Source organism: Temnothorax americanus, unplaced genomic scaffold (assembly GCF_048541705.1).
Source record: "Temnothorax americanus isolate GAGA-0224 unplaced genomic scaffold, ASM4854170v1 Scaffold29, whole genome shotgun sequence".
In the NCBI taxonomy this organism is placed as follows: Eukaryota; Metazoa; Arthropoda; class Insecta; order Hymenoptera; family Formicidae; genus Temnothorax; species Temnothorax americanus.
The window spans coordinates 2,069,418-2,091,691 of record NW_027509432.1 but is presented as its reverse complement, the minus strand read 5'-3'; the positions used below and the strand labels follow the sequence as shown (position 1 = coordinate 2,091,691).

Sequence of the window (22,274 nt, the reverse complement as noted above, 5' to 3'; positions counted from 1 at the left end):
CATTTCTTGGCATGTGAGCTAAAATTAATAAATTATTATTATTATTAATATTATTAATCAAATCAAATTAAATGTAAATTCTAAAATACACATGTATTATTATTATTATAATATTATTATTAAGGAACCGTGGTCGACTTTCCTTTTAATTAACGTAATGGAGCATCTTCTAATTTTCTATTTACCCCGCATGACTAATTCAGCCACCTACGCTCGTTCATTTCCCGTATTTGTCCCTAAAGTCGGAGAGAAAGGCGCGCCGTCAGAGAAAGATGCAGCCGATAGACCGCTCGATACGTTGTCCGGGGGTGGCACGATCCCGGTGGTGTGGTTCCCCCTTACACTCACGTGCGCGCGCGCGCGCTCGCACACACGCACACACACACGCACGCACACACACGCACACATGTTCAAGTGTTCGGCGCGGAGTACGCGCGGAAGAGCTGCGGGTACGGGATCGGAGTCGGCGAAGAGCGCGGTAACTCATTCAGAGCCCGACCAGCACGCCGCGCACACTTCGGCGCCTATACGTTTCCGAGCTCTCGCGTTCGCTGAAGTAAAAGTAGCAGCGCGCGCGCGCGAGGACGACGACGACGACGACGAGTACGAATATTCGTCACCAGTGCGCGGGTTTCGAGTTCGATCGAGGACCGGACGGAGAGAAAGACTCCCGGTGCTCGGCGTTCCGTTCTGTTCCGTTCCGGAGGTGAGATTCACGCCATGGCCGGCGTCTGAGATCGATCCCCGAGTGCGAGACAGTTTTCCCCGTTCTACCCCGGACATCGGTGCCCGTCGACGATCCCGCGTCGAGGAGCCGCGGCGAGGTCTGCGAGATAGGTGAGCGAGTCGTCGCAAAACGCGCGCAGCGCGGCGCGCCGCGTTTTTCCTCGGCGATATGTTGAATGAAAAGTCTCGCGGAATTTCTCGGCGATGCTGAGAAACGTTAGAGCGGGCGACGAGGTACACGACGCGGATGCGGGGATTCCCCGTCGTTCCCGGAGGATCGCGAAAACGCGGCACGGTGGTGCTCGCCCCCCCCCCCCCGACGGTCTCGCGCTCCGCGCAGTATGGCCGCCCTCGAAGGGTGCCTCGCACCAGCGAGGGCGGCTTCCGTTCGTACGACGTGGGTGAACCTCGATTAGGTCACGCGAATCAGCCCTTTGTAATTTCCCGTGGGCGTGTATAGCGAGGCGCACGAAAGCCGCGAACAATTTGCGCCGATACCTCGCGGCTTTATTGTTAAATCGCTCATTGCGGCCGCTCGCCGGTTCGCTTCGTCGAGCAGGAACGTCTTTTGTCGTGGACACTTATTTCAATTAGACTAATTCTGTAATCTTAATTGAAAATTACACGAGAATTAAATTCGCAGGTATACTATTGTTTATTTTTTCTTTATCATGTTAGACGGGAAATTGTTTAAGGCAGAAAAGTGATGACTGTTTTAGAAATATTGTTTAAAAAAAATTATCAAGGTATATGTAGAATACATAAAATTGAGAATTATTATTTTGAATTAAAAATTATTATTAAAGTGACTATTTTGCTACTGGAAATGTGGATTTAATTTAACAGTGACATAAAGACCATCTAAGTTTTTGGCGCGGAACTAAAGCGACACGTTTTGGAAAATGGCGAATTATCGCTGTTTTGCAAGTCGATTCGATGGAGCTAAATACGCAATATCGTGATATTGATCGTACCTTATAAATAGTGAACTTTGTAACAACGTGTGCTCGAATGTTACACCTCTCATCACTGCAATTATTTTTCCATTATATTTTATGAATCTTTCCCGTTTTGAAATCAAGACATTTTATTATTAGTTACTCATTTTCTAAATAATGAAAAGTCTTGATGCGAAAATTGAAAATGATTCTCTTCCCGCAAGCGAATCTTGTTCAAAAGGATTAACGCGAGATCCTCTAACGATAAAGTTTCCCCGAGTCTCAGCGCAACTTTATTATTATCGTAAGTGAAGAATCCAATGACAAGGGATATACTTTAAGTCTATGAAGACACAAAACTCTTCTTCCTAGAGTATACATTGGAAATATTTGGCGCAAATACAAATTACTTCTTTGAGAATTTGAATTTCCGTCATTCTAGGAATTCGAGGACAACGCCACCATTTAACTCTCTCTTAACATCTTTCTCACGCGCGTATATCAGCCTGTGACGTCACGAGATTCGTTATCGACATCGCGCGGTGAAAAGACGGATAACGGGCATTTCTATTCCGGTCGATTCGGCCGTGTCGTTATCTTGCGGCATTAGGTCTGAAAACTGGGTTCGGAAAACCCGGTCGGCGACCCACGTGGCCTATTGATTTTCTCGTCGTCCGATGACACGCTCTCTCTCTCTCTCTCTCTCTCTCTCTCTCTCTCTCTCTCTCTCTCTTTCTCTCCTTCACTCGTTCACTCGTTGCCGTTGATGTCGTTAGGAACTGACGGCCCTTTCGCCATCGCTGTCGGTTAACGTCACGCGGATACGGGTGCTCTCAAAAGAGTACGCGACTCGAGGGTATTCGACGACACTCGAAAGCACGCGAGAACCCAGAGAGCCGCGCAACTCTTTACGCGAAACGTGAGTCGGAGAAGTCCATCGCGCGTAACATAATATGACTTATTAAATCGCGCGAACAGGACCGACGACTCGTTCAGGCTTCGTCCTCGTAATTTTCTCAATGAACGCGGCCCACGCCGCATTTCTGCTTGAAACTATCGCGAAATCTTCGTCGGATGTCACCCGGAAACTGTCCCCTCTCTCTGCACAGTTTATGACGTTCGCCAGTGACACTTGAGTTCGCATCAGCTGTGGCTTAGCCAGATATTGATGAAAATTTAATTTTCGCGCGGTATATACACAGAAAAAGAAAGAAATATCAAATCACAAGTATACTCAAATTAATGCGTTCATTGTTTCATATATATATACGCAACAATCTCTAATCTTATAAGAATTTGATAATCTATTTGATACTCTTTTTAGTTGAACTATAATTTGGTTGCCTTGAATAACTTTAGGCATAACCAAGTTTTTTTCGTTTAACATAATATAATCTCATTTCAAGATTTCATATTGAATCTAAAAATATTTTCAAGTCAAGAATATTCTTTTTTCTATCCATAAATATTAATGTTTGTTAATAACGAAATATCAAAGGTCTTAATTTTAAAACGATGAAAAACCTAGTTGATTCTACAGTTACGAATGCGTAATATTGCGCAATTCTAGTTCACACCAAATGTCCTTCTGATAGTCTCTCTCCCCTTTTACGTCAAAAATAAACCCCGCGTCAAAAAAGCATCGATATACATCGCTGTCAATATGAAAGCTTCATTTACATATCTTCTCTGAATAATAACAAGTTTTTAGAAATAATATGCAAATACTCCCAAATGATTACGGTCGTTTTAAACGGAAATTTTATGCACATAGTAATAAAAAAAAGTTCTAAAAATAAAGATTTACTCCGACTCCAGCCCCGTTTTATATTTTCAACGAGAATACTAGCCTTCTTCGCCGATTGAAGGAAATTTCTATTAACGTTCAATGTATATTTCAAGAGCAGGAAACTCTGAAATTATCTCATTTGTAACAACCGACGCATTTAAATGTCGATTGCCGCTGGTCATGTATATAGTTAGGCTATTTTAGACTCTTTACATAAAGTTGAGATGCGAATTAATGGGAAACGAGGCGATTCGTCATTCTCACGTCGCGAAAGACATATGTCATCGTTTTTTCATGTGAAAGTAATCGATGACTCCTGTCTTTGCTTTTACCCCAGGTACGGTTTAAGTACAGTTCGCTTCAGGCCTAAGCGGGAAGCAGACAAAGGTCGGTTTAGGATCGATAGCAAACCATGATGCAACATTCGGCCAGACTTTCATAGATACCATGGGCTCGTTGTGACCTTAGTCAGCACATACGCCAAAACTGCAATCGAGACTCTTATATCAGTGCCAGAATATCGAAAAAAAATTAAAAAATTCCCATCAGATATAAAATTATGCAAAAACAGCAAAAAAAAAAAAAATTTAATATTATTTATTCACTTTATAAATTTTTAATCTCATTCGAGATTAATTTATTTTACTAAGTATTTTTATTTAAATAAATATCGTTAAGTTAAAAAATTGAAAGCAGGAAACGACGAGATACGATGCGTTACGAAAATCCGTTAGATTGACGAAACTGTATAAGAATGAGGCGACCGTTTCGTGGAACGTTGCCGGGATGTCTGGTCCAAAGTGGAGAACATTAGGAACCGGTATCAGACTAGGGGTCCTAGATAATGCCTGTAAGGCTTGGACAAAGCCTCTTCGAACGTTCTTTCACGAACGCACACACACACACACACGCGCGCGCGTACGCGTGTGCATATGTGTATATATACGCACGAAAAATGGAACGAGAAATGCCGGTTGGCAGTGTACGTACACACGATTTTGCACGCGCGTTGCGTGTGTTTCTCGGGCAGCTGAAGCAGTACGAGTGCCAGCCTGACGCACGGCTTTGGATCAAGGGGATTTTGCGACGCGTAAAACTCGCGAAGCACAACGGTAGAATCTCGTGCAAAATCACGGCAGTAAATATTCACGACGCCACGTACGGAAGCCTGGTCGTTTTAAAAAGTATTTGCAGAATATAAATGGTTTTATATTATCACACAGGGCACTAATTACAGCGAGACGCTAATTTTTCTCCGAAAAATCGGACAAACATCCTTATAATTTTTTTGTTACGCGTTTCGTAGTTTTGCCATTGTGATGTATTTCTTGCGTTCAGCTCTCGCGCTTACTTCCTCATTTCTGCGGAGATCTTTCTCTCTGGAAAAAGAAATGGAGCGTGCGGAATGTATCGCAAGTTTAAATTGCGAGGCCACGTGATACTCGAGACATATCGTATTGCGAGCAAAAAGATACGTCAACTGATTAAAGACACGGGCACGTGACGATTCAGAGGTGTGAACAAGCCGTTTCCATCAACAATTGACTGACCCACACGACTGACATATTAGGGCTAGAGGGACATTGACTTTAAGACTCGTGTCAATTTGTATTTTGTTTCAAGAGCAGCCAAATATTCGGAGTAGCCGCTTGCCATATTTGACAAAAATTTAATAATGTTAATAATATACGGGAACTCCAAAAGCTAAGCTTCTTATATTTAAGCTCCGAAAATAAATTACTATCTTCGCCTTCTTTCTCATATTATTTATATATTTTTTTATCAACTCTAATGTCAACTTTCATGAGAAAAAATTGAATATTTAGAAAAGAAAGGGAATTTTTCTCTTAATATATTCTTGGAGAGTTTCCGTAGATCGAATAAACGAATTGAGAATCGAGAAAATATACCGTGCATCGTCTAGTGGCACGAAAAATTAATGTAAAAAATTTTATCAAGTGGATTGCAAAAATAATTCTCCGAAGACTGAGGGAACCCTGCAAGCAAGTTCCGACATGCCCCAACGAGCACGAAGTACGGATTTGCTCTATTGGATTTCCATGGAAAAAGAAGCCTCGCAATTTTTTGTGCGTCTTCGCCGTTTTTATTTTGCTACAAGAATTTATGCTTACCCTCACGCCATAATAATAATTCCAGCTGTCATTGCATTTGCTACGTGAATAGAGCTTCGGTCAAATCTACTAGGATCCGTTTAAATTCCGACGCTGTAACTTCTCACATTCGCGAAATTATATCCGCGTTCGGTCTACGTAATAAAAAACTCTCTCCAATTACCAATTTATAAGTATTAACAGCGAAAAAGGATACGATATCTTCTTTGGTTGCTTCCTTATCCGATGATCCTTGTCCGTTTTCTGGAATAAGGAAGCAACCAAGATAACAATTTTTTTATCAACTCTCTAATGTTACACTTTTATGAGAAAAAAAATTGAGTATTTACAAAAGAAAAGGAATTGTTCTCAAAATTGTTCTCGGCCAACTAAATCGTATATTTGCATCGCATAAATACACAGAACGCTTGACGTTTTTCTGATATTCTCCGAGGAAACATTGAGCCTGATGTTTTTACGAGTTTCTCATCCGGGAGTTCTGTGATAATACGGTCTAGGTAATCGAAAAGCGAACGATCGGCATATCAGTAGAATCAACGTGACGAGACGACATTGGCAGTGGTGAAGCGCGGTGTGGGCTCGCCAGTCGATCGGCGAATCGAACGATCACCAAAGCAGAACAAAGTGGACTAAAGTAGAACACGATGCTTAAAGTAACGTGTTTTTTTTTTTTAGAATTTCATATTAATGAGCACGATTAATGAGCGCACGACGGCAGGCATGCTGCGCCAGAGAACAGGTTCTCGCCGAGACAGAGGTTGTTTGTCGGGTGACAATAAAGGTGTGTATCGATGATCGCGCGTACGATTGGCCAGAAGTCTGAACCGATAAACGCCAGATGCGTGATAATGACGCAGAATTCTAATTAATTTCGCGGTTACGTGTTTACGAGTCAGTGCGACTCTCGAAAACGCACCTTTCCCTGCCAATCTCGCGGCCGCGCCCGCGACGTAACGTCGTCGACTACGATCACATTCGAGGTAAAGTTACGCGAAACGCATAAATAAATGATAGAGCTACGTGTAAAGAAGCGTTATAACAGCAGCTAATTTTTCTCGTTATGGTGAATTCGCGGAAAGAATATGAAATTGGAGAAAACAAGACAGAAAGAGCGAGATAGCATAGGTAATAATAATATTATTATTATTTCGTCTCTGTGTCCTGTTATATTTGTAATCCGCTTTGGCCAATCGGGGAAGAACGCGAAGCGGAGAAAAGATCGTCTCTAGGATTCTCAAATTATAAATAAACAAGCAAACATCTTATTGTTAGACTTGAGTTTGTGACGTCGTCTCTCGTTTAGATGTGTCGCGATACATGGCCGTAGCTCACAAAGCTTTCCTATATTTTTTTTCTGTTACGTCAAGCTGTGCTTATTAAACGTGAAGAGCCGTTAAACTCGCATTGTGTGTTTTGTGAGCCCGAGTAAGTGCTGTAAGTATTGCGCGAATCTCTAGGTAACATTAACGTAACAGTAAAAATTATAATTAATAATAAGCAGCGAAATAGAAATCACATAATTATATGTCTTGTTAGAGAAGTCAGAATATTATCTGCTATATTAAGAAATACGTGCGACGTACTTCTTAACATAGTAGATAATATTCTGACTCCTCCACATAATTGTGATTTCTATTTCGCTGCTATTATTATTAATATAATTGTTACTGTTACGTCATTGTTCTGTTATATCAAGAAACACGTGGTATTTCTTAATACAGCAAATAATATTACAAGCATAATTATTATTTTTATTTCACTGCTATTATTATTGATATAATTTTTACCGTTATGTTACCACAGCAAGAGAAACAGAGAGAGAGAAAGAGAGACAGATTCGCATATAGCAGATAATATATTAATATTACCACCAAATTTTTAATAACTCTCTTCTGTTCCAAGTATCGACTCCGTTTTCGAGATCACAGCCGTTTTATTCTTGCAAATCACGACACTTTTTTTTTTATTAGTATCGGCATTTAAGGGATCGAAGCGCACATTTAATGTCTATATCATTCCGAAGAATCTGTTATAAATCGTGCAGCTGACAAGAGCGACAAGGTCCAGCCAATTTTTTCGCAGGACGAACCTGTTGCCTGCTGCGTGTTATGAGAATCGCAAGTTGTCCGAGAAATTGGAGTAAAGGCGACCTTCCGTCCACGTGGAAACCTCGTCGATTCTTCTCCCCGAGATAAATCGCGCGCCGTTGGCTACGAAAGAATCGCGTTCTCAGTCGTCCCGCTTCGCGCGATTGTCAGATGCATTATTCAGGACGAGAAGTCTTTCGGGAGGAATTTCATCGGCCATGAAACACGGGATCGCGCGCAATTTATATACATGCGCGCCGTTCTATCCCGTTACTTAGAACCAATGAGACTCGCAACGTTATCTGCATTCTGCGAGAAATGCTAATAACGCTACCGAAATAAGATGTTGGTCTTCAAATATCTCGTAATATCTCGCAAACAAAGATGCGCGAGCAAGAATTTTTGTTGCGCCGAGAGGAAATTTCTTCCTCTCTCGGGTGAACTGAGATAAGAAACAAATCTTTAGTAGGTAAAGAACGTTAAAAATACGCGGAAAGAAGGAACGAGAGCCTGCAGCGGTTTACGTGATTCTTGCGTGACGGGATACGATCTCCTGTAATACAATCAACGATTTGTTATTCTAGCAGCGCGCGGAAAATCAGGGTAGAGGGGTTGTCAACTCGTTACATAAGACATTACACTATCGTTGCACGTACACCTAAACAAATTGCGACACTCTTATCCGCACGATATCTCTAAGGCGGAACTGTTGAATGGAAAAATGGGTATAACACTAATAGATCCTGCTGAGTAACAGCGACAAAAAATAGACACAGATAACACAAATTATCATAAACTTCGAGCAAACTTTTCGGTTATTCTGTCGCGATGACGAAAAAAAAGTTAAATACAAGTCGATAAGACGCATATACGGGCAAAAGCACGTATACGGGCGGTTATTTCACCGCAGCAGCTTTTGAAATATATGTAAAAAGAACGTGTCTTTTCATGCACATTAATTTGTCAGTATTCGCCATGGATCGATTCTAATTGCACGGCGATAAAACTGATTTAAATTGCATTGCAACGTCGAAAAATACTCGCATATTCCGTTATTCGAAGTAAGTTCGAGATATCGTGACAACATATGGGTTCGCTCGTAAGTTTATTTATTCTACATACGTCTGTAAAATACGTCTGTAGGCTGGCAACATTGATTCTATTTTAGGCAATGTTACAAATGTCACGTAAATGTAAGACAGAAATTTGACGAATGCAAGATTGGAAGATATATGATTTGTTGTGTGTTTCAGAAAGAATGTCGAAGTCAGGGAGCATTAAAGATGGCGAGAAGGGACCCTACGACCCGGTCCCTACCGCCGAAAAGCCTAACGACGAGATCAAGCTGGAGGCGAAAATGTCACTTCTCAACGGTGTCACCGTCATTGTCGGTTCTATCATCGGTTCCGGCATTTTCGTCAGCCCGACGGGTGTCCTCAAGTATACCGGAAGCGTGAACGCGAGTCTTCTCGTTTGGACGGCGTCCGGGATTTATTCCATGGTACGCGCAATCTATCCCTTTTGTTTCACTGGAAAATAATTTCTCAATTTTATCGTTCTGCCTATTTTTTACTTAAAATTCATTGATTTCTCTGTTATACCTGATGCCAATGTATATATTGATGTAATTAAAGTGGCGGCAAGTATCGATCGATAGATTTACAAATGAGAAACGAATCATTAATAACGATAACAGTAGTATCTGTACATGAATAAAATTAATTCGCATTGTATTATATAGCCGGCTCATGCGCCGCGTTTCCTCGAGTGCCAACATGAAAATTCAAATTAACACAGATGCAAATCAATCCTGGCCAATACGTTTCAAATGCAAGAAGCGACACATGTATATCAAATTAATTTCTTGTTATACTCGCACGTTTCGCGACAGATAGGGGCTTACTGCTACGCCGAGCTCGGCTGCATGATTAAGAAATCGGGGGCGGATTACGCGTACATCATGGAGACCTTCGGGCCCTTCCTGGCGTTCATCAGACTGTGGGTCGAGTGCATGATAGTACGCCCTTGCAGCCAGGCCATCGTGGCCTTGACTTTCAGCGTCTACGTCCTCAAGCCGCTTTTCCCGGACTGCACGCCGCCCGATGACTCCGTAAGAATGCTCGCCGTCTGCTGCATATGTAAGTAGGTGACGAAAAAATCGTAGACTCCGCGGCGCGACACAAGCGTAAATACCAGTTCGGAATGCCGGAGCTCTCTATTGGTAATATATCCGCGAAATAAAGCAAAGCAAAAGAAACACGGGGAATCAAATAAACATTTCGATCCACGAAATAAATCTAATATCAAATACATGCTTATTAAAAGAATTACGCACAATTTACATATTTAGTGCAGAATCGATACGCTTAGCTCTTTTCCTTTTTCTATAGAAGCTGAATGAAAGAGGATTTCGTAATATTGTTCGCCAGTGTAGATTGAACCCTGCGTTCGTAGAATTTTCTCCGTTCGCGCGACTCCGTTATATATTAATTTATTCCGCGTAGTGCGTAGCAATTATATAGTATCACGCGACCGAACGTGAATTTCGCGATCTGCATGCGGGGGAACGCAATGTGTGCGATTAAGTTTATCGGAGATACTTGTTGCACGCGATTGCAATCAAAGCGGGCGCGACGCCGCCGCTCCTATGCGACGGATAATCACGGCACAATACCGCGGCCGAGGATTGAACCTCGCTGGCTCGTGCGCGTCCGTCAGTAATAACGGTTTCAAACGGGCCGACGTAATAACGTAGCCCGCAGAAAATTCGTCTTTCCCACAGCAATCGTGCCCTTGATTGCGTAGAATGTCATCCCGGGCGACTTTGATCCCCCGTCTATGATCCTCCGCTCTTCCTCTCTCGACCGCGCTCCGTCCCGCAGCGCCGTTCATCTTCCAACTTGTTCTCAGGGCCCTTTGTATCGTCCGTCCCGAAAGATAGGTCCGTCTCGTCGAGATACCATGATTTATCATGCGTCGGGTCTAACACCCGATTAAATTAATTTATTTCTAATTCATCTTCCTGAGAGATTCGTCCCTTCATTTATTTATTTTTATTTTACGCCCGTAGATCTTGTCTTCAACGTTCAGTTTGTTTTCTCTTTCTCTTGATTTCAACTGAGAACTTGATTGAAAAATTGAATCGCGAGCTTGTAGCAGATCTTTAGCACAAATCTTATTCGGATAAAAATAATAATTTTTATTTCATTTTTTTAAATCGACAATCGTTTTCCTTGTGAGTTGATTCGCTGATTGTAAATTGTGATCGTGAAGTAAATTAGTCTCGCAATATCTATTTTCCAATATGTCTTTTTCATCCATACAAATTATAAAAAATTATTCTATCTTTCCTTATTAATAGAATGAAAAAAAACGTATTGGTCGTTAATTTGCTGCTTTTTCAGTATTATTTGCAAGATGTAATCTTTAATTATTTCATTACTGCATATTTTTTTCTTCAAAATGTATGTAAAGCAAAATGAAACCTATATATAATTAACCCTTCGCAGAACAAGTGGAGCTTTCAAGACCCACTCGATATTTTCATTTAGAATTTTACGGAGATTTTACGGACTCATAAAAAAAACCCAAACAAGAATCAGGCATATATAACGGTATAAATAGATTCTTAAAGTTTTTGAAAGTGTACTTGAATTTTTTCAGATTTTGTATGGCACCATTACAGCTTGAAAATCTTAACTGGCCTAAAAGACCCACTTGTGTTCGACGAAAGCAGCAGAATTACACATGTTCTGCGAAGGGTTAACGATAAATAAATGTGAATCGCCATTTTCTTACAAGAACTCGCATAAGTTGACACAACTAGTTAGCAACAACTATAGTAAATACAAAAATAACCCTGATTTTTATAGGCAATGGGATGACTTGGCTAACACCATCGAGCAAAAATTTATAACAAAAATATAAAGTATTTTTGAGCAATGAATAAAAGATTGAAAGATCTTTGCAGCCTTCTCTTGATTTTGCTAGAATCATTTGGATAAATGTTGCGCGAGTAAATTCTTATTGCAAGAGAAGCGCGTTTTCGGAAAGCTTTTCCTCACTCATGCCGGCGACTACTTATTTGCCAGAACGTACGTATTACTCGGGAATTTCTGATGAAACCACTTACGCGTATCCTCGAGGAAGCTGCGCCACGTACACGGAATTCCCTGAGCAGTAGAGATCGACAATATTCTAACAGCCTTGAGCTTCCCTGCGCCATGCATATTTCGCCCTTGACGTTTTGTTCCCTCCGCTCATTTTCCAGAAAGGATTCAGCTATTCTTTTCGCGCTGCAAACAAGCGCGGCTCTATACAAGTACGCCGTTAGTTGTCGACACAGTAAATTACGAACAAAGACATAAAAGTATTTAAGAAAGATATAACCTTCGAAATAATTTTCCGAAGTATATAATACAGCGATAAAAAGAAAGGATATAGGAGAACTAAATTAATTTGTAAATTTACTAAATTAAAAAAAACAATCGCTCGAGTGAAAAAGCACAAAAGAAAGGTTCTTCTGATTTTTGCGTAAAATTATATGAGAACGCGAAATTTTACATGGCATCGTGCTATTCTGTTTAATATATTCGTTAGACGTGTGAGTTTTTGTTGACGCGAATATGAAAAACGGCACGTTCTTCGCGAGACAGAATACAAAAATATTATATGAAATTATATGAAATTCAAATTAATGTATCCCCTTTTTTAAACCAGCGATAATGTAGCATTGTAGCAAACCGTTATTCGCATTCTTTATATCGATGCGCGCAATAGTAATGATACCTTCCCCGATGCCGAGACCCTCCGCTTTCCCTCCCAATGCGTGGAAATCGTGAGCGATTATGCATATACCGTGATTTTTATTCTCTTTCAATTTCCGCGAGCAATCGCGGGAGAGACTCATTGCAGGCGTGGAATCTCTGCACGTCGCACGATCGAATGCCGGTTAATGACAAAAAAATTCGTTCACGGTCGCCGAAGGAATAATAAACAACCGTCACGGGACGGGGCGTATTCTCGCGGAAATTCGAGGACGCACGCAATTTTGCGCAAGTTTCCCGAACTGTAACGTTTATTTTTTTCTGCATTTTTGAAGCAAGCATTGGATAAGACTATCTGATAACTATTAATTGCAAAAAGAAAATTAAAGGAATGTAATTTTTTCTTTAATAAAGATTAATGTTTCGCGATATAAATATAATACATATTTTTAGAAACATTAAATATGTAGTGCATTTCAACATTTAGGCTCTATAAAAAGATTAAATATCAATTATATATTAATAGGTAATGTTGAGAGATAATTAATATTTAATCAATAATTAATAATTATCTATTGAATTAATAATTGATAATTGTATTTGCAGTTGTTGAAATTGTCTGCATATCACCGGGACTAAGCAGTGTGTTTTTTTTAATAGCTCCAATTACAAGATACATCGAAAGATTTATATAGGATACACGGATGAAGAAAAGTCTATTTTTAACGAATTCATTCTGCGAACGAAGAGATACGGCCACGAGTAAGCGTATCGTGTTCCTTGCGGTCGCTTGACCGCGCATTTCTTTTGCTTCGGTATCACCCCTGCGGATCGCGTTACAGACACGCAAATGTAATTTGCATTTCAATCATTTTCCCGGGAGACAATTGACAAAGCATTTCCTCGTAATAAATATTTACGCGAGAGACAAGAGTAAGCGCGCAAATATTTACGCGAGATACAATTTCCCTTCTTGCTCGTAATTAAAGAAAAAAATATTAGGATATATAAATAGTAGGATATAAAAATATCTACCATATCGGATATATGTATATGAAAAATGCGAGCAAGAAGTCGTAAAAATATTAATGTAAGCCAAATATTAGATAATTCATTAACTACATAAAATATTACCGCAATAACATAACGCAAAGTGGGACTTAAAACGAAATGAGAAATCTATCCATTATTTAAATCAGTTTACCATGTAATAATTAATCTGAGATACACCTTAAATAAATAAGTTGATATGATTAATATTGATATCGAAATGAAAAAATTAAATAAAAGTATGATATTTTTTCAAACTGAATCGTAACGCTAGAAATTTTTTACATTCATAAATGGGCACGATTTTCGACGAATAACTTTGAATGATTAGAAGTCAGTCGATCGTCAGATACGTCTCTCGCTTCTCTCGAAAGATAAATTATATTTATTCTAAATTTCACGTAAAATTGCTCGAGAAAAATGCAGTGAGATATAAAGTAAGGTGGTTATCGACAACGTCGTCCATAAAGCTTTTCCGTATATATTTGAGGAAAATAAGAATCTCTCTCTCTCTCCGCCGTAGCTCCATTTATTCCTTCCGATAAATCTTTCGACAAACCGGGAATAGCTTTTCCTATGAAGGAAAATGAAGCGCGAATACGCTCGTCCGACGACGAGGATGTCATTTGCGAATAAATGAACACGCGTCGAATTTTCAATATTTATGACAGATCTACTGAGCGTTTCGAAGAAGATTATAACGCAGTAATAGGATTCCGTCTTCGCACAGTAATCTATACAAAGCATAAATTGCAATCTCTTTCTCTCTTTCTAACGAAATTGTTTTCCTATTTTTTTATTACTCCGTAATACTTCGTTCGTTAGATCTCAAATTACATATTTTAAATAAAATTAGAAAAATATACTATTAACATTATTTAATTAATTAATAAAAGTAGGTTATAATTAATGACAAATTCGCATAATTAATAAACGATTCATTAATTAAGCTAGCTATTAGAGTGTTTGTTTCAAATATATGTAAAAGAGAATGCACACATCACATGGAAGATTCTATGATTTCCATGCATTTTATGTGTATGTATATATACATAATATATGTATATATATATCCACACACACATGTGCATGTTTAATTTTGTTTTTTTTGTACGAATAAACGGAATCCATTTCCATTTTACGCAAGCAAGCGATAGAGATCAATGACCAAAGCGAACTTTTGCGTCCGCATCTTCTCGCTTCACTCGTGTCAAGTGCAGCAACGATTCGCGCGGTCGAACCGATCCATTAATCGTTATTCCTAATTATAACTGACACTCGCTGATGAATTCCAGATTTACCGCAACAAAGCATTCCGTTGCAAAAACGTTCCGTGATTTTACCATAACTCTCCGTAGCAAGGCGAAGAAATTTATATTTTGAATAAGTCAAAATTTAAAAGATTCGAGGATAAGGCCTTAACAGGTCGTTTAAAATGGACAGATATAACATGCGTTAACCGACGCATGTAATCACGTCGACACGTGGACGGTCAGTGGAAAGGAGACGATCGACGCAGACCAAATGGAAACGTCGATGCGAGACCGCTCGCGAGTCAAAAGCCTGATGGCAATCACGCTTCATTGTGAACAAATGTAATTTAATAACGTGACAACTGGCCACCACAACAGCATAATTCGCCAGTGGGGGGATTACGGGACGAAAAGGAAGGCGAAGGAAGGAAAGACAAAACCGAGAGTGAGCGAAGGGAGAAGAAAGGGGAGGAAACCCATAAAAGGCGCGCGAAGGGGAAAGGGCAAAGGGGAAGTCTCGCGATATTTCTGCAAGATGTTGCATCAGTCTCCCGACATTTATTCTTCCTTTTGTTCTACGCGAATTCGTCAAGGACGCGGCACCGAGCGACGCGACGAGAGCGAAATTCGCTCGCCAAACTCTGCGACAAAGGAACGAAGTGGTTTATCGATGAATTGATATTAATATTATCTCTCGTGCAAATCGAGCGTTCGCGATTACATTGTTTCTTAAATTATGTACGTGTAATTCTTTAAGAAATAAGGCAACGAAGTAAAGAGACTGAGGCGAGCAGGTAGAAGTACAATAAGTATTCGATTGAAAACCAAAGTAACCAAAATGTGATATGAACATGTTTCTGTCTCCTTCCTTTAATTATATTTTCAATATAAAAATACAGGAGAATTTCTCTCTAACAAAATTTAAAATATAAAAATGCAATAAAATTCATACTTAATACAAAAATTATAATTTAGAATTATCTTTAAAGCAAGCATTTATATATTTTTTTGTAAAAATCAAATAAAGTTACGACGATAAAATTATGAAAATTATCACATTTTTGTCGCTTTTAACTCGCCAATAAAACCACGAATTTATGTAACAATTTTCGTTTTCACGAATATCGTTATAGAAGAAACAGTTTACCAATTGACCGCAAATTTTCTCCCTTAATTTTGTAAAATAAATTCGACCACAAATTTTTTTCCTTATTTTCTATTTTTCTGGAAAAAGTTGATAAAACTAGCGCGTTTCTTTTGCGTTCGTTAAATGATGATAAAGTAATGAAATCATTGCAATCAGTCTGATTGAATCTAGCTAGGGGACGATTATAATGGCCTCTCTTTATCAAGAGAGTTTTCATATTAAAATTATATAGCGACAGATCATACAAATATTTCAAAATGAACGACGTGGGACACGCGTGGCACGCGTAATCATATACGCATGATTCTTAATTAGATTGACTTTGGTTGTCACTCATGCGAATCTTAATGGGTTCATATATCACACCTGCTGTAGGCGATGTATCGAGCTTGTTGAAAACTAAATATTTGATTAAGTCCCCTCGAGATGTCTTTTCAATCTTGTTCTTGACGGAGGAAATAATTGTGTACACGCGTCCCAAATGAATACCAACTTGATTGCACGATAATTACCACGACTGTTCGCGTTGATTGTTTCAGGTATTCTCGCTTTCATAAATTGCTGGGACGTCAAATGGGCGACGAGGGTGCAGGACGTCTTCACGTATGCGAAACTACTCGCGCTTTTCATAATAATCTTCACTGGAGCGTATCAGCTCTTCACCGGTAAGTTTGTTATCGCAATTATATTGGCAAGATTAAGTTTCGAGCGCGATAACTCGTAAAACAAATGTATGAGTTTGGAAAAAATTAACAAGAGTATTATATAGGAAATGAAGAATATAAAGAGATTATTATATTCAAAAATATTAATCTGTTAAAATGACGCGCAAAAGTAACAAATGTGAACAATGCAAAATGTTAATCCAATCCAAAGAGATAGCTGCGCTATCTATTTTTAAGAAAATATTGCAAGCAGTAGTATAATTCACAATATAGAGTGCTAATATCTTCGTATCGCGAAGTAAGTATTTTCACGAAGGCGGAATTATATATATAAACACTTTCTATCTAATATATATATATATATATATATATATATATCTCCAGAGTAGTACGCGCGATAAATTAATAGTATAATATAGTAAAAAACACACAGATAGGCTAGAGCACGTTACGAGGTGAAAGTTCAACGACATCGCTCGATCTCGAGTGATGCTAATCGCCTCGTAATCGGCGTTCTCCGTTTTTCGTGCATCATAAACTTTTCTCCAACACGAACAATTTCACGGAATATCCAGGCACCGAAGTTCCCGTACATATACCTTCGAAAGAATCGAAAGAATCGATCTTGCAGCGTCAGACGTCAGACAGACTTTCACTTCGCGGATGAATTGTCTGGTCGATCGATAGTTCCAACAGTTTTTCGACACGCCGATCGTATCGCATCCTTTCGTTCTTGCCAGCGTCGAAGATATAAAATCACGAGGGGCAAAAAAAAATTAATTGGATAGACACGACTTGTTCTATGATGACGAGGATATGTGTGAGATCCCGTTATATGAAAATATAAAGATAAGGAAAATTTCTTGCAAGCACACCGACAACTGATTATCACAAGAACGAATTCACTCTCAGATCGATCGAAAAAGCGAAATTTTGATAAACGTCCATACGAGATTTTGAACGAGGAATATCGACCGTCCAACGGAAGTAGAACGTTTTTTTCAGCATCGTACTCTTGCCGGACGAGACAATTTACCCAATCAAAAAGGTGCGCAGGCGACGCGATGTAGTCGGTGTGCGTGCAAGGAATCGCTTAAATTGGACTATTCAGAGAACCAAATAGTTCCTTGACCGTGGTATGCAACGATCGTTTCAATTCTGACGAAACTTTTCTTCGATCTTGCACGTCACGAAACTTCGTGCTCGCCTTTCGTCGACGCGATTCCGTTCAAAACCTCCTTCCATATGAAAGGGCTAATTAATAAGGAGACTAATTAAAATATTTTAATTAAAAATTGAAATTAGAACTTGTTACTAAGACGTATGTAAATGATATCATTTTGTAGTCACGCGTTTTACGTATGCAAATAAATCAAAGGAAATGTTACAAATTGGATTGTTAATTATACATTATATATGAAATTGTACATTAATTACATTGAACATTAATAATATTACAAATTAATTACTCTCTTTCAATAAAACAATAATTTTTTTTACACTGATGTGGATGTCTTCATATTTTATTTTCTCAGGACACACGCAGTATTTCACGTTCGACAACAGCAACACGGAAGTCACGTCTATAGCCCTCAGTTTTTATTCAGGCCTGTTCGCTTACAACGGCTGGAACTACTTGAACTTCATAATTGAAGAACTGAAGGACCCCGTTAGGTGAGAACTAAGCCTGTCGCGCAATAAATTAAACGCGATTCAGAGGAAGTTCATAATTGAACGTTAATTCGGCGACAATGGTCGCTGCAGAATACGTTTTACTTCCGCACGCTTATAACCGTGCATTTATTTAGGAATCTACCGAAGGCCATCGGCATCTCGTGCGCACTCGTTACGATCGTCTACGTCCTTACGAACATGGCTTTTTACACGACCCTCAGCCCCGTCGAAGTGCTCGGTAGCGAAGCCGTGGCAGTGGTAAATAACAGCAAATATAATACTTAAAAGCGAAGTCTTTTAAGAGTCTCGAAAGAAATATGGATTAAAAAACACAAACTAAATTTTATCTTAACATAATCAAATAATGTTCATATCTCTATATATATTCCGATTACTATGAATATTCATATTTATTAGTCTACTATATTTATTTTAGACTGATAATTTTCTAAAATAATTACTTCATCGTTTAAAGCTACTAAACTGCGTTTATTGTTCGTGTGCGTGTAATTACTTTACTGTTGAAAGCTCCTAAACTGTCTTTACGATCTGCAGACATACGCAAATAGATTGTTCGGCGTGATGGCGTGGACGATACCGGTTTTCGTGGCTCTATCTACATTCGGCGCGGTTAACGGCATTCTACTCACGTCCTCGCGGCTTTTCTACGCGGGTGCCTGCGAGGGTCAGATGCCAGAGATACTGACGATGATCCAAATTAACAGGTTGACACCTGCGCCCGCCGTAATTTGCATGGTAAACCGCCCTTCCCTCTAATTTGTAGGCTTATCTTACCGCGAAGTACAAATCAGTTGAACATCACGATATTGATCGGCGACATATCAATACATTACGTAAAATGCGTCTCGATCAATAGCATAGTAACTTTTTGCTAGCAACGCAGATTAAAACTGTATGAATTTTGTTGGCGGGTAAGATTCTTTTCGAAGAATTAATTTCTGAAACGTTAAAATGATTATTTTTTAATAAATTAACTGATTATTGATTATTCTGTATGATCTTGATTAATCGATTCTTATTAATTCTAAATAGATATACGTTTTTGTTCCGACAATTGATTTTCGATTCGATTTTTCTTTTATGTTTTTATATCGCGAAACAACCGCGTAAATTTACACATACAAAGTCAACATTTCCCGTCTGTTGACCAACGTGATTGCTGCCAGACTCGACAAACACAAAAACACAATCTAACGGACAGATTGTTTCCACCGCCAAACTTGTTGCGGCGATCAAAATATACTCTGTCAGAATTAAAGGTACCGTTTATCAGTGTGAACGTTAATTGACAACACAATCTTTCTTTTTCCAGGCCCTGCTGTCCATGTTGTACCTGTGCTCTTCCAATATTTTCCGTCTCATCAATTACGTCGGCTTCGCCACCTGGGTACGTACGATTTTCGCGATCTCGCCGTGCTTTCTCTTATAACGAAAATAAATGTCGTCGCATAATTTCATGCACGAAGAAATAGCCGTCTCGTTACCGTGGCCATGAGTTCGGATTTTTTTTGGCAATTAACGCAAAACTGCCGACCGACTTTCTCTCCGATTTTGTTGTACGAATGATATTTGGTCATGAAATGATACATGCTCATGTATACCTGTTCGCCGAGAATTAGCTCAACTAGAAGAGTAATAATTTTCCAATTAGCTGATACCACTTGACGCAATTGAATTTAGGTCGACGTTGAATCGGCATTATCGTACATGTAAAGCCTCTCTATTAAAAAATAGCTGCTCTCTTATGAGGCGAATATTATGTTGTCGCGCTATTATATAGAGATCTACCAACAAACATTTCGAAACAGATATTTCTTAGAGATTTAAAGTCGATTTTTGCGATTTATAAATGTTTATATCTCTTTTCAATAATTTTTTTAACACACCCACTTTAATTCTAAACATTATCTTCAATCTCACAAGATATTTATTTGTACATTATTAAATTTTAAAAAATAATGTGATACTTAAAGAATCATAATTTCTAACTTTTTAATTGTCAAAGTAACTTTTAGCCTCTGTCGTATCTAAAAAAAAAGTGATATCTCATCAACAATTTTATGTTTAGCAAGTGTTTGGAATATTTTAACTTTAATAATAAATATATTACTTTTCGAGTAACTCTTTGAATTATTTACAAATTTTCTTTTAATCTCTTACTAGATTTATTTAAATTGAATCTATAATTTTAATTTATACTTACGAATTTAATTCAACTTATAGCTCAGCATAGGTGTCTCCGTGCTGTGCCTTCCGTGGCTCAGGTGGACCCAGCCGAACTTGGTGCGACCGATCAAGGTGAATCTCATCTTTCCCATCTTCTACATCCTGGCCACGCTCTTCGTTACAATTGTTCCGATGTACGCGAGTCCCGTCGAAACTGGTGAGTATTTGTAATCAACGATTCGCGACATGATTACGTAAGTAATATTTCACGAAAGCGATTCTGTCTTAGGATACGGCTGTCTAATGATACTCTCCTCCATACCCGTCTACCTCACATTCATCGCATGGAAAAACAAGCCGAAATTCTTCCAAAGAAAAGTCGGTAAGTTCAACGAACGCAACGTGATACGTCGCGTGATATGTTATATTAATTTAAATCAAGTATTGATACATTGAGCATTATAACAGACGCGATACTCGTAGAAATTCTCTGTTGTTGAAAATCATTATTGAAAAAATATCAAGTAACTGTCTTCGTTTTGTAAAAGTGTTAAGACGCTGAGAGTACCGTTTTAAAGAAACGAAAACTAAAAAATGGAGAAAGGAAGAACATCGCAGGCGCTCTAAATTTATCTTATTCAAAATCGAGTGATTTAATAAGACACGCGCCGTGTTATCGTTCCGTGTACCGTTTTAATTTAAGAAATCTTTACGAACACGGAACTACGCGAAAGATTTTTCTCTTATTTCGTTTTTCTGTTTAACCGATTTATTCCCGCAGGCGAAGTCACCCAAACTTTGCAGAAGCTGATGGTAGTCGTGGGGCCACAAAAGGCAAAGGTTCAGAACACACCGTAACAATTTTACTCTTGTCATGTCACGCATGTTTAGCCCTCATCTATTTTCTTTGCTCCTTGCTTTTCGTTTTATCTAATTGGAATATTTGCTAGGATTCTCTCATCTTTCAAGATCGCTCTCGATTCATGCATGCCTCTAATGTTATCATGATTTCTCTTCGCTCTATTATGCATTTATACATTTCATCGCACTAATTTTATCAATTATTAACCGTTTCCTGTTGTATTGTATATATAATAATATTGTATTTATATAATTATGTAAGCCTTCAAGAATAATAATTAAATTTTTACCTAACGCCAGTTCATCCCGCTTATCATTTTTTCAGTTTGGAACAGCGAACAACTTTTTTAAAGCGCATCGCGACTTTACATTCAGCTCCATAGTCACAATCTCCTAAAAATTTTGATACGTTTCTCTCGAATTTAGAAATTTAATCTCATCTTATTGGTCGTGAGTAATTAATTGCTTTCGCCTAAGTTGACCGGGACATCGTTGAGATTTGATTTCGCACATCACACACCGGCACTACAGACACACTGACACACTCAAAACTCACCAGATCGAATATCCTTCAAAGAGAAGGACATAACTAATAACTCAGACATCAGCAACTAACAGTCGCGATTGATCGCGCTGCCGATTTACCTTGATCCTTTGCTAAAACCGCACTTTTGCATCTAACGAGCTTGGGTCACCGTGGCCACCGCATTTGTAACACCTCCCTCGCTCTTGTTGCAGTAAGCACGACAAGGTTTTTGCAGAAGATAATGCTGGTGGTCGGCAAAGCGAAACCCGCTCAGGTGTAAACAGTCAAGACGAATCGGATCGAGATCGAAACGACGAAGGCGAGGCTTTTCTGAACCCGGAAATCACGGAGGATTTTCGTCGATCTTTGAGTTGGCGATGACCGTTTCCTCCTCCTATGGAAAAAAAAACCCACGATTGGGAGCGAGATCGGTTGGCAGATTCTTTAGACTCTTCTAGATTGAAGAGCGTCCT

At 39.0% G+C, this 22,274-nt stretch overlaps 1 protein-coding gene across 5 annotated transcripts; it reads left to right on the top strand.

The window, feature by feature from the left end:
• Nucleotides 1-501: 501 nt before the first annotated feature.
• Nucleotides 502-22,192, top strand: LOC143899806 (Y+L amino acid transporter 2). 5 transcript variants are annotated; one of them, XM_077410453.1, is made up of 12 exons: nt 1,827-1,968; nt 8,926-9,173; nt 9,564-9,810; nt 16,428-16,553; nt 18,089-18,227; nt 18,362-18,485; nt 18,783-18,983; nt 19,561-19,635; nt 20,472-20,631; nt 20,704-20,796; nt 21,196-21,254; nt 22,014-22,192. In XM_077410453.1, exons 1-12 carry the CDS (start codon nt 1,842-1,844, stop codon nt 22,014-22,016), a joined length of 1,602 nt encoding a protein of 533 aa, XP_077266579.1. In that variant the 5' UTR covers nt 1,827-1,841; the 3' UTR covers nt 22,017-22,192. The 5 variants fall into 5 exon arrangements, with proteins under 5 accessions (XP_077266581.1, XP_077266579.1, XP_077266578.1 ...); XM_077410455.1 differs by lacking the exon at nt 1,827-1,968 and adding an exon at nt 502-837 and having other exon boundaries at nt 21,196-22,192; XM_077410452.1 differs by lacking the exon at nt 21,196-21,254.
• The last annotated feature ends 82 nt before the right edge of the window (nt 22,193-22,274 follow it).